The sequence below is a fragment of the Danio aesculapii genome, chromosome 23, assembly GCF_903798145.1.
Source record: "Danio aesculapii chromosome 23, fDanAes4.1, whole genome shotgun sequence".
Taxonomy (NCBI): domain Eukaryota; kingdom Metazoa; phylum Chordata; class Actinopteri; order Cypriniformes; family Danionidae; genus Danio; species Danio aesculapii.
The window spans coordinates 35,440,332-35,453,489 of record NC_079457.1 but is presented as its reverse complement, the minus strand read 5'-3'; the positions used below and the strand labels follow the sequence as shown (position 1 = coordinate 35,453,489).

The 13,158-nt window shown below is 32.6% G+C and overlaps 1 protein-coding gene across 6 annotated transcripts in view; it reads left to right on the top strand.

The window, feature by feature from the left end:
* Window positions 1-1,225: 1,225 nt before the first annotated feature.
* Window positions 1,226-13,158, top strand: part of LOC130217013 (protein phosphatase 1 regulatory subunit 12B-like) — a 63,705-nt gene continuing 51,772 nt past the window's right edge. For all 6 annotated transcript variants that reach the window (XM_056448988.1, XM_056448985.1, XM_056448989.1 and 3 more), the window contains exon 1: window positions 1,226-1,727. In XM_056448988.1, the coding sequence (XP_056304963.1) occupies window positions 1,623-1,727 (105 nt within the window). In that variant the 5' untranslated portion in view covers window positions 1,226-1,622. The remainder of the gene's footprint in view (window positions 1,728-13,158) is intronic.

Here is a 13,158-nt window from a genome sequence, read left to right as displayed (position 1 = left end):
TTCAGTCTGTCTGGACTAAACTAATTGACCAATTTAGGGACTAGTGAATGAGGATGTGTTCATCTGGAATGGCAAAGAAAGCATTGTTGCAGGACTCCCAGAGTTCATCAAGATTCTTTGGAATCATGTTCAATGCCTCCTCCTTCATCTTACCCCAGATATGCTTAATAATATTCGTATCTGGTGACTGGGCTGTCCAATCCTGGAGCAACTTGATCTTCTTTGATATGGAGGCTGAAGTATGACAAGAAGCTCTATCCTGCTGAAGTATTTGCCCTCTCCTGTGGTTTGTAATGTAATGGGCAGCACGGATGTCTTGATACCTCAGGCAGATAGATTTCTGTGAGAATCTTTTGTGAGAATCAATAGGTCTTCTACAGTATTTGTGATCATTGGAATGTAGTTCATTGACTCTTCTTGTTGAATCACTGAATGTCTCTTCAGTTGTAAGTCACTTTGAACAAAAGCGTCTGCTAAATGACTAAATTTAAAGTTATATGATCTCAGAGTGACATATGAGTGAGTATATGATAACATTTACAGAATTGGGTCAGCTATCCGTTGAAACACTTTTACACACAAAGATAAAGTAACTCATATACAGTTGAAGTCAGAATTATTAGCCACCCTTTGAATTTTATTTTCATTTTTAAATATTTCACAAATGATTTTTAACAGGTTCAGGAAATTTTCACAGTATGTCCGATAATATTTTTTCTTCTTATAATAAGAAAGTCTTATTTGTTTTATTTCGGCTAGAATAAAAGCAGTTTTTATTTTTTTTAAAAGCCATTTTAAGGTGCCCCTTTAAGCTATGTTTTTTTCCATCTAAAATATATATATCTAGTAAAATATTATTTGCTGTCATCATGGCAAAGATAAAAAAAAATCATTCATTAGAAATTAGTTATTAAAACTATTATGTTTAGAAATGTGTTGAAAAAAATCTCTCCGTTAAACAGAAATTGGGGGAAAAAATAAACAGGGGGGCTAATAATTCTGACTTCAACTGTATAATGCATATAATAGTGAACTGAAGCACCTGGTTCTGAGCAGAAGAAATTGGAGAGAAACAAAGAGCGAGAAGACTTTATGAAGATTTATGAAGAGCGAGACTGTGCATGTGTGTGTGTAAGAGAGAGAGAGAGAAAGAGAGAGAGCGAGAGCGACGGGTCTGAGTGGGACCGAATGAAGACAGTTTTGTTTTCTCAGTGTTTGTGAGCAGTGATTTTAAGTGTACAGAACAGTGAGGGGAGGGCGTTTAGTGTGCTGTAAAGTTAACAAAGGACCGTCCTCTCCTTATTTAGCTCTCATTGTCGGTCTATGAATGAGCCCGGAGTAGTTGCGACTGTTGTTTATGTGTTTTATGAGGGAGTGGGACAGAAATAGAGACAGAAAGAGGGAGTGGAGATCGTGAAACATAGAGGTGCTTTCAATTGTTTTGATTTTGCTCTGTTGCCTGAGGAGGAACTTAAACACACATCGGCTGTCAGTCTTTGGACACTCTTGCTTGTGTTTGCACCTGTTGAGCAGATCTGCTTCAGTCGTCCAGCAGTCATGGCCGCTTTGTGAAAACCACATCTATCAGGGATCTTCTGCTGTTCTTCTTCCAGAGGAGAGAAATGTCATCGCTCTATTCGCGCAGTAAGGATCTTTCCTCTCGCTCCAGAAAGTCTCTGTCGGACTCGCCGCCCTCCTCTCCATCGCCCAGCACCAAAACCTTCAGAGTAAGAGCCAGCTGTGTTTGTTTAGTGCCTGTCACAATAACACACACATGTATCTAAATAGGCAGTATTGTGTTGGATGTGATGTAACTGTATCACTGGAGGACACAAATGTTCTCGTGTTTACATAAATGACTGGCTTTAAAAAGTCTTGTGCTTGTTTGTTTATTTTCGGGCTTACAGTGGAGTCCCAAAGTCCACATTGGAAATCTGGGATTTTATTACTATTTTTTTTTTCACTTAAACCTGAGCTGGCGTGGTTTGAGGGACAAAATGAATGCATCTTAAATGTCAGATTTAGCATTATCAGCTAATCAAACAAGCACATTTTGCACTCTATTGAACCTGAAGATGCTCTTTGGATGATCCTAAATCATGTTAAAAGATATAATCATCAGGTTTTACATACATTTATGAAGCTAGGAATGCTTCTGTTATTAACCCTGACATACTGTATGAAATAATCAGAAAGACAGAATGTCTTTTGACAAAATATAAAATAGAATCTTGCAAAAAAGATGTGTATGTTGGATGCAAAATGCATATTTTAATAAAATGTAGATGAGCAAATGATATTTAGTGTAACAATAATTTATATACAAAAATACTTTGTCTAAAAATCTTGTCAGATTATCAAATTTAGATCTAGAAACATTTGATGACATGTTAAAAGACTTATTTTTCATAAATAATCACGTTAATCATCTTTATTATTTGCCACTATTCTTCAAAGCATAGTTTTACCAATTTTGAATAAAAAAATTATTAGATTTTTTTTTTAATAATTCCCAAATGATGTTTAACAGAGCAAGGAAATTTTAACAGTATGTCCGATAATATTTTCTTATTTGCTTTATTTAAAATAATAAAATAGTTTTACATTTTTTAAACACCATTAAGGTCAAAATTATTAGCCCCTTTAAGCTATTTTTTCCCCTATTTTTTACAGAAAAAAATCATCATTATACAGTGACTTGGCTAATTACCCTAACCTGCCTAGTTAATCTAATTAATCTTAGGCCTTTAAATGTCACTTTAAGCTGTATAGAAGTGTCTTGAAAAATATCTAGTAAAATATTATTTACTGTCATCATGGCAAAGATCAAATAAATCAGTTATTGGAAATTAGTTATTAAAACTATTATCTTTAGAAATGTGTTGAAAGAATGTTTTCTCTGTTAAACAGAAATTGGGGTCTTTTTTTATTTGTGCAAAAGTATATTTAAAACTTTCAAATAAAAGATATTTTTTTCTAAGCGCATACAATTCATTTTGACACTGACATCTTGCCATGTTTTCTTTTTCTTTTTTTAGTTAATGGTAAGATTAGTGCATAGTAAGCAGTTGTTGGTATTTTAATCACATAATATTTTATAACATTACGATTATTTTAATATTTTGTTACTTTTATCTTTATAACAGTATAACTAAATGCAAATGAACAGCAGTTGTCAGTCACTCTAGATCTCCCAATAAAATGTCTTATTATTATTATGAAAAAAAAAAAAAATCATAGTCATTAATAATGTTTCCAAATTTACATACAGATGTATAGTATATAGTTTTTGTTTTCCACATTAGGTAAACAAAACAACCAATCATCAGAATCCAGAAGTTGTAGAAATGAAAGAAATTATAAAATACAAAAATAATTCCATAAATAAATACGGAAATTGCATGAATGATTAAAGGACATTATAAGGACAACCAAAACAATACACTCATAATTGTTTAGTATATTGTCAAAAATTAAACTGATTTGTTGCTTTTTTAATTACGATTCAACTATATACATATGAAACTATGAAAATGTGAGGATGATACTTTTAGAATCTTAAATGTATATTTTTAATTTAAAACTGTCGTTTTTTAATGAAAATATGAACTTTCATCATTAGATCAGAGACATTTTTAAAATAAAAATCTAGTATATCAACAAGATTCAGACAGAAAGCATGAGGCAGATTTTCAACAGCCCTAAATAATTTTATTGGCAACCTTCAGTAAGGAAAAAACACTAGAAAAGCTGTCAGTGGATTGAAAACTTTTCCAATGCTACACCTTTATACATTGTTTACCACAGAAGACTGTCTGTTAGGACTATTTGACAGGGTCTTGTCTCAGTGACAGCTTTTGAACCCTGTTTTTCTCAGAGTGTATATACTAAAGTTACACGAGATACATTTCTGCAAGAAAATAAAAGCATTTTTTGCATGCTTGTTTTTGAGCTGGTAAGGCAGTGTTGTTGTGCTTTGACATTAGTGAGTGAACAGAGCCTCAGTGTCTGTGATGTAAACAGTGTTTCAGGATGTAGGAGGACTGATTGTACTCCGTCACGCTTCACCCAGTTTTTAAATTACTCTGGCCGTGTCCCTCAATGCTTTGCTAATAATTATTCCACAGCATAAACAGTTTGCAGTGTTTTCAGGAAACACAAAAGACTTATTAAAAAAATGTTTATCAAACTCCTAGACTCAGTTGTTTGTTTGTAGCTGGCAAATAATCGAGGTTGTAAACTAAACACTAAACCGTAAAAATGTAATTTGGTAATTGAAATCAAATAAAATATTATTTTTATAACTCATTTTATGTATTTATTACATAAACATATGATATATCAAGAAAAGTAAGTATTTTACATGCTGTCAGAAAATTGGCTAATTTGTTCAAATTCAAATTATTTCCTTTGTATTAATATGTATGATTGGTAACACTTTATTTTGATGGTCCATTTGAGTATTAGTAGACTGTCTGCTTAATATCTGTTGATACAGACATTCAACAGACATTTACTGAATGTAAGAAACTTTGCATGTCAACTTACACTAACCCTAACCCCAACTCTAACCCCAACCTAACAGTCTACTTATAATCTAATGAAAATTAGTTGGCATGTAGATGTACTGTAACTTAAATTCAACAAACAGACCATCAAATTAAAGTGTGACCGTATGATTTTTAAAGGAGGTGTGGTCACAAACCACACCCTTAAATCCAACATTGTGTGAAGAGCAAATCTTACTAAAATATATCAATCCCATTGTACAAATTCATAGGAGTTAGCAAGTTAGCATCTAAATAGAGAAGTTACAAATTGATTACCGTTTTATTTGTACAAATATACAAGAGTATTAAAAGGAGACATGTCTCTAAACCTCATTGGATGATAAACAAATCATACTTCAAATCATACACTAAAATTTCAAACATAGTTTGAAAAAAAAGATTAAAATTGTGTACAAATTCATAAGAATTTGCCACTAAATCCAAAAAAGTCAATAATGCTATGTACAGTCATGAGATTATGATTTTATTTGAATGAAATTATAGAATTTTAAAAAGGTCCCTAAACCTCAATGGAGGAGGAGCAACTCTTACTAAATTGTATGAATGAAATCATGTACACATTCATAAGAATTAGCTGCTAAATCAAAGAACATTATGAATTGTCTTGATGACAAGTCTTGTTTTCATTTAGTTTAACTTCATTTATTGAGTATCGTTGAAAAAATGAGAACCCAGTTCGGGAGAATTCTTTATTGAGTCGTGTTGGTTGTTCTGCAATCAAACAGCATCTTCAAGAAGTCCTAGAAGTCAAGAAGGCATATCTGCAAGAACCTATGGAGTCTCTTACAGTGACACAAATAGCTAAAACAAGTCTAACACAAGTCTGCAAGTTTAACAAGTCTGATTTGAGACAGAGTTGACCTGTCTATAATATATTTTTATGAGAGGGCAGTGGCTACAGGTGGAGATGGCTAAACAAAGCATACAAATGAAGCAGATAGGTGAAAGAACCTGTCCAGCCACTGACCACACAAGTTCATCAACAAAAGAGTTTATTCGGCCTGTATGGATCCACAGAGACAAAGGCACCATCATTGAGGCCCTGCCTGTAGCAGTTTTTATTTATTTATTTATTTATTTATTTATTTATTTATTTATTTATTTATTTATTTATTTATTTATACTGGGACAATGTACAACATGCCATGTTGTGCCAGAGTTAGCTATAAAGCTAATTTACATCTGCAGTCCCTGGGCAGGAAGTTGTTACAAATTTAACAGTAAAAAAGAATACAATATACATTTACAGTAATACATACAATACATCATTGTCAATAAAATGAAATCAAATTAGTGGCTGCATATCTGATATTGTTTAAGCCAAAGTTTAAGAACAATTTTAAAATGATTAAAAGTGGTACTCTCTCTGATATACACTGGTATTTTATTCCATCTTTCTGCTGCTTTAACTGAAAAAACTGATTGTCCAAAAGCAGTTCTCCTAAGCTTAACTGAACAATCACCTCTAACCAATAACCTAGTCTGTCTTACATTGTCCTTGCCGACAATAACACATTGTTTGAGGGGTGGTGGTGCAAGATCATTAAATATTTTATACATTAAACACACATCAGAATAAAATAAGAAACTGTCAAATGTTAGTAATTTTTGATCACTTTAGGATCTGCCAATGCTCAGGAAGGCAAGAGGTTTAATGTCTCTCACATCTGGGCTGCTACAGTTTCAAATGAAATGACAACTCCAAAAACCAAAGAATATACTGTAACTTTTCAGACATATAATAATGCTAATTTGCAACTAGATTATATACATTTTTTATTTTTACAATACAATGTATAGCATAATAAACAAACATGCATTATTAAAAAGAGCATAATTAAATTAGCAAAGATTAAATCAAAAACATAAATCTAATATGTACAGCAAAAAGTAATGCTAATATTTGTAGGAAGATTTCTTGGTCATATTTGGTTAGAAAATAAGATCCTGGTGTTTTGTGAATGGTTCCACTGTTTGCTTTGTGGTTGCTAGGGCACTGTTGGCAGGTTACTAAGGTGTTCTGGGTGAATAGTAGTGTTGTTAATTTGATCATCCACCAGATAATAATCTCAAGACTTGTTATAATGTAAAATAAACAGCACATCTCTCCTAAACCAGACACATGATTCCAGGAGTTCTTTAGCAGAAACAATGCAGCCACATGCTGAAGTTTATTATTTAGGGTTGTGAATCTGTTCAGAATCTTGCACTTTGGAATAGTGAGGCTTCAATACAGATCAAAACAGAATCAGATTTCAGCATGATCCGGTGTTCACTGACAGTGGGTGTCAGGACACAAAAAGCCATAGTTTTATTTCATATGATGAGCCACAGTGGGCATTTTGGACACCTCATGATATCCTGGCAGAAAGACTACAGTTTGACAAATATTCCTGCTGTTGGGCAACATAATGTACTTTTGGGGCTTTTTTAGTCAAGGATGTAGTTGTTTAGATTACAACTATGCAGTTTATTTATAAGGATATTTTGCCTATTTTGAAATATTTATAATTTCTGAGAGACACCGCGTCGGCAGCCATTAGCATGACTTTGAGCAGACCAATGACAGTTGACGTCAGTGTTGCCAGATTGGAACTATCAAAGTATAATTTTAATTTTTAAAGTATAAAGGATAATTTTAAGAACCTCAAAATTAAAGTATTTGGAGGAAAATTATTGTACATGAGTCAAACGGAGAGTAAACAGCTATTATCTAGACACATAGCATTTTGACACAACGTGCAAATTACCCCAATACGTAAAAAAAAAAAAAAAAACTAGGCATGTCTTAGTGGGAAAGTTCAAACTCCACCTCTGAGTTGCTGTCATTAAATGATGCATGTTGCCAAATGTTGAGAGATTCATTTTGCTCTACAAATTGGATACCGTCATGGACTGCAAAATAGTGTTGGTTGGCATATATATATATATATATATATATATATATATATATATATATATATATATATATATATATATATATATATATATATATATATATATATATATATATATATATATATATATATATATATATATATATATATATATGGTTGATCAACGGGTATCAGCATCAGTAATAGAAAACACAGAGAATATCCAATAAAATATAAACCGACTTTAATACAGCTAATTCTGTAATAAAGAGACAGTTTTCTCTCAGTATAGTTTACCGTAGGATCACAATATAAAATTGCATTAATCTAAATCAAAACTGAATCTAATCTAAATCAAAAACATTCAAAATGACATTAAAACATTAAAATAAAAAAATACATTGACTTGGGGGTAAAATATTGTTTTTATAGATTTATAGACTTCAAAAAAAAAGATTGAAGAAAAGTTGTACTTTGGACTAAACTATATTAAATGTATACAACGTTAGGCTATGCTATTGCTAGATATTTTATTTACAATAATGAGGTAAACTATCTCCTGGTGCTTTCAGTATGACTTTAAATGTCACGCCAGATATAAACAACAAAACTCACATTAGAAATATATTAAAACTGTAAGCACATGAACAGTACCCTTTTCATGTGGTCACATGACATCAAACTACCGAATTAATGTAAAAATAAATATTACTTTGAGGAAAAACAAATGTTTTTAAGTTTACCAATGTGGTTAGAAATTATTTTTGCTTCAAGGAAAATTTTATGAAACTGATAATCACAAACCATAATTTCCCACTTAACCCAATATAAAAATTTACTTTGAATAAATGACATAGTAGTTTCACTTTTTTTCAGTGTATGTTGAACATTACCACTTCTTGAAATGTGTTTCAACCTCAGAATAATGCCTTAAAAACACCATGCAATTTATATCACATAAATCACATAATATGTTACATTTACCTCAGGAAAGCTATTCAGTATTTAAAACTCATTACGTTGTATAGAAATAATACAGAGGAGCAGTTATGCTGAGTTTATAGAGAAAATACACTACATTCCAAATATTATCCATCATGACTGTCTGTTTCATTATTGTCCACTCTGCAAAATCTGGTCACCCTTTTTTTTCAGTTTACTGTTTGACAAATAGATTTTTGCATTTCTTAAAGAAAAACTGATTTCATATTTGGTGTTATAGGGCTGTCAATATGGCTTAATGCCTAAATTCAAATTTCTTACATATAACCAAACTTCAAATTATATTTTGAATAAAAATCTAAAAGCAGTAATTAATGTTACAGGAACTTTTTCTGCTATAGCTCAATCAAGCAAAATAAGTAAATAGAAACCAGATCAACCACTAAATCTTTTATTGAAATTAAATGAGACTGGCTTTTTAAATGCATAACATTTTAAAGAACTGTTCTAAAATATAATTGAATTTCCATAATGTGCATGAAAGGTAAATTAGAAATGAAGTAAATATCAATAACCTGAGAAAATGCACTTCATCAGACAGGGCAATGTTTGTTCCTCTACATAAGTGAATTATTGCCATTAAGAATCAAACTGCTCATAGTCATTGCACATCTAAATAATGTTCAATTGTATTCAAAAGACAACTAGGGTTTTTATTATTTCGGTTTATCAATAATTGATATTCAGGCCACAGTGGCACATTGGGTAGCACGTTCGCGTCACAGCAAGAAGGTCACTGATTCGAGCCTCGGCTGGGCCAGTTGGCGTTTCTTTGTGGAGTTTGCATGTTCTTCCGTGTTCATGTGGGATTTCCTTGGGTGCTCCGGTTTTCCCCACAGTCCAAAAACATGTGGTATAGGTGAATTGGGTAGGCTAAATTGTTCGTTGTGTTTGTGTGTAAATGAGTGTGTTCACACTACTCTTGTGAAAAATAAAATGGATAGGTCACAGAAGTTCAGCTTTTTGGTTAGTTAAAATCAGGCAAAAATCAGGTAAATTGAGTGAGAAAAATTCTACTTTAGATTCTCATTATAATTTAAATTTATTGCAAAAACTGATTTCAAACAACAAATATAACATATACGTTTTGTTTTTTCTTATTTGGCGTTACATTGGACATTTGCATGTGTTCTAAAGGCATTTGTTTGTGGCAGTGTGAGAAATGTTTTCAACTCATTATGTGTTTGTTTTTGCGAACAGGGTTTGGACTGTATTATCAGGCGTTAATACAATATTTATGTTCAGAGCTGACCACAAATAAGCCAACACTGCAGCCAGATTATCCACTGTTTCCCCTTAATAGATTTAAACACCTTGCCTGGTGTTTATAAAACAGAACCAGACTTTGCCAAATCTCTTACTGTATGTGTATAAAGTCTCTTCCTTTCATTTTCCAGAAAGAATTGATTTTCTTTTATTGCAATTTATAAATAATTGTCAAATGTGACCCTGAATCACAAAGTCATAAATATCCATTTTTAGAAATGGACATTTGCATTAAATTAATGTTATAAACCTGTTTTTTTCAAGAACTGGAATTTGAGGGTTCAAAGAAATCTAAATACGGAGCAAATTGTCTTTAAAGTTGGCCAGATGAACTTCTCTGCAATACATATTACTATTTAAAAAAATTGTGCTGATGTGAAGATGTGAATCTCCTTTTTTACCACATCCCAAAGGTGCGCTATTGGATTGAGACTGGTGACTGTGGGGGCCATTAAAGTACAGTGAACACATTGTCATGTTCAATAAACCAGTCTGAGATGATTCTCGCTTTATGATATGATGCGTTATCTTGCTGGAAGTAGCCATCAGAAGATGGGTACACTGTGGTCATAAAAGGATAGACATGGGCAGCAACAATACTCAGGTAGGCTGTGGCGTTGACACGGTGCTCAATTGGTATAAATTGGATCAAAGTGTGCCAAGAATATATCCCCCACACCATTACACCACCAGCATAACATCCGAATGTCGCAGCAGAGACCAGGCAACATTTTTCCAATCTTCTATTGTCCAGTTTTGGTGAACCGGTGCGAATTGTAGCCTCAGTTTCCTGTTCTTAGCTGACAGGAGTGGCACTCAGTGTGGTCTTCTGCTGCTGTAGCCCATCTGCCTCAAGGTTCGATGTGTTGTGCATTTAGAGATGCTCTTCTGCATACCTTGGTTGTAACGAGTGGTTATTTGAGTTACTGTTGTCTTTCTATCAGCTGGAACCACCCTAAAAAAAATTCTGTAAAATTAACAGAAAAATACTGGCTGCTGTGGTTGCCAGAACTTTTTTGTAAAAAAAATACAGAATTTTTCTGTAAAATAGTTTTTACAGAAAAATGTTGCATTTTTAACAAGAGAACATTTTATTCATTAACTGATGCAATGATAATTTACAAACCTTTGAGTTAATTATTTATATTTGCAGACAGCAACTACAGTTTAATTGGCATTTACTGGCATTAAAATCAATATTTTAAATGTCTAAGTAATATATCTGAGCATGTTGATATTGAGAACCATCGTACATCAGTTCACTACAAAAACTTTTTAAATAATGTAAAGTCATTAAATGGATTTATGTGTTCATGTGTAACTGTAATTAACAAAACAGATTTTTACTGCATTAGTAACTACACAGTTACATTTAAAGAAAAGAAGATGCAGCATTACATCAGATTCTCTTAGTTCATCTTGGACTTGCACACAGATGCTACTATCCTCCACAATGGTGACACAAAAATGTTTTACAGTATTTTGCTGTTGTTTTTCTTGATTCTACAAAAAAATACTGGCAGCTGTGGTTGCCAGTAATCTACTGTTTTTAGTATTTTACATTCGTAAATTCAATCTACAGAATATTTCTGTTAAAAATACATTCCACAGTCTGTATTTTTCATCTAACATATTTAAACCCTTAAATCCCAGAGCAAAATCCTCACTAGTGTCCTCACTACAGAGGGTTGAACACTCAGACAGGGATAAAGTTAATGAGATAATTAAGTGTCTAATTAAAGGAGGATTAATAATTATTGATGAACAAGTGTTAACAAGCAGAATCACTGAAGGAAAGAACAACAAGACCAAATAACACAAATAACAGCCAAAATCAAAGATGAAATCAACTGAGAATAAAACTCTAAATAAAAATAAAAATTAATAAAAATAAAAATAATTACACAATAAAACTTATTTCTCAAGATCTCAGTAGAGATTATTAAACAACTCCACCAACATCAGGAGCTTCACTTATTACTGACCTTTGACTTTATTTCTGTCATGTGAACAAAAGCTCTTAATGAAATTTCTGTTGTTCATTTGAAGTCACCATGATAGAGGACAGAGTCTGCTTTAGTCAGGATCTTCAACTTCTTGATTTACAGTAATTTATATTATGGTTGCTGTAATTAATTGTGTTAATCACACTGATTGTATAGCATGAAAAGCCAAAATAAATATATAATTAAGTGTGATGAGAATAACTATCATATCAAGGCCACCTTTGCATTCTTGTTGAATATTATCTTAAGAGTGAGAATTGAATAAAGTACATAAATGAAACCGCTTCAGCAATCAATGACAGATTAACAGATCTAAAAGCTGCATAATTTATTCATGCTGCAATGCATGCTGGGAGTTTTGTACTATGCTGGAACCCAGCATGCATTGCGGAATTAATTAATTATGCAGCTTTTTTTTTTTTTTTTTTGCAACCATGGTTGAGGTTCATATCCTGATTCTTGATGTCTGGGTGTCTTAAATGAGTACGTGAAACTCTAATAATTAATTCCTTCCAGAAGGGTCAAGTAACAATTGTGAAGCTGTACTACTGCCCCAAATAACATCACATCGTATTAAATACAATGAATTGCATTTTTTTGTGACTTATAAAATCAAGTCTGTAATAAGTACATAACAGTTTTCATCACTTTTCTTGTTATTACTGACGAGTTTCAGAAATAACAGCCAGAGACACATTTAATAGAAGTGTACCGGTTGAAAAGCCCAACTAATGCAGCCTCTGATCTCCATGATGGTGAGGTCAAATGAAACATTTTCAATAAAAATATAAACCTCTGCTAATTATCAAATATTCTTGCAGATATGAAAGAATTGAAGTCAAACTGTAATCAGTGAAGCTGCTAATGGTGTTATTTAATGGAGTTGTTTAATCCTCTGTTTTAATTCAGTTTGTTTGGTGTGAGGCTGTGTCTGTAGTTTTATTTCTGGTTCTGTCCATCAGTGATTGTGCTTGTTAGCTGCAGGTGTTCAACAATTCACTTATTTGTGGTCATTCACTCTGTCTAGTGGACTAAACTAATTGACTAATTTAGGGACTAGTGAATGAGGGTGTATGGTGAGATTTCAGACACTCTGATTATTTTCTCAAAAACAAAGGTTAGATCTGTCACAGTTATTTTCCGTATTTTGTACTGAAATGAGCTGTTAATCATTTAACAGGTTTTCACTGTAGATTGTACAGACTTTTACTGTTAAAATCACAGACATTTTTTACAGTGCAGTCTGACCATTCTCCTCTGACCTCTGGCATTTACAAGGCATTTGTGCCCACAGAACTGCCGCTCACTGGATATTTTCTTTTTCAGATCATTCTCTGTAAACCCTAGAAATCGTTATGCGTGAAAATCCCAGTAGATCTGCAGTTTCTGAAAGACTCAGACCAGCCTGTCTGGCACCAACAACCATGCCACGTTCAA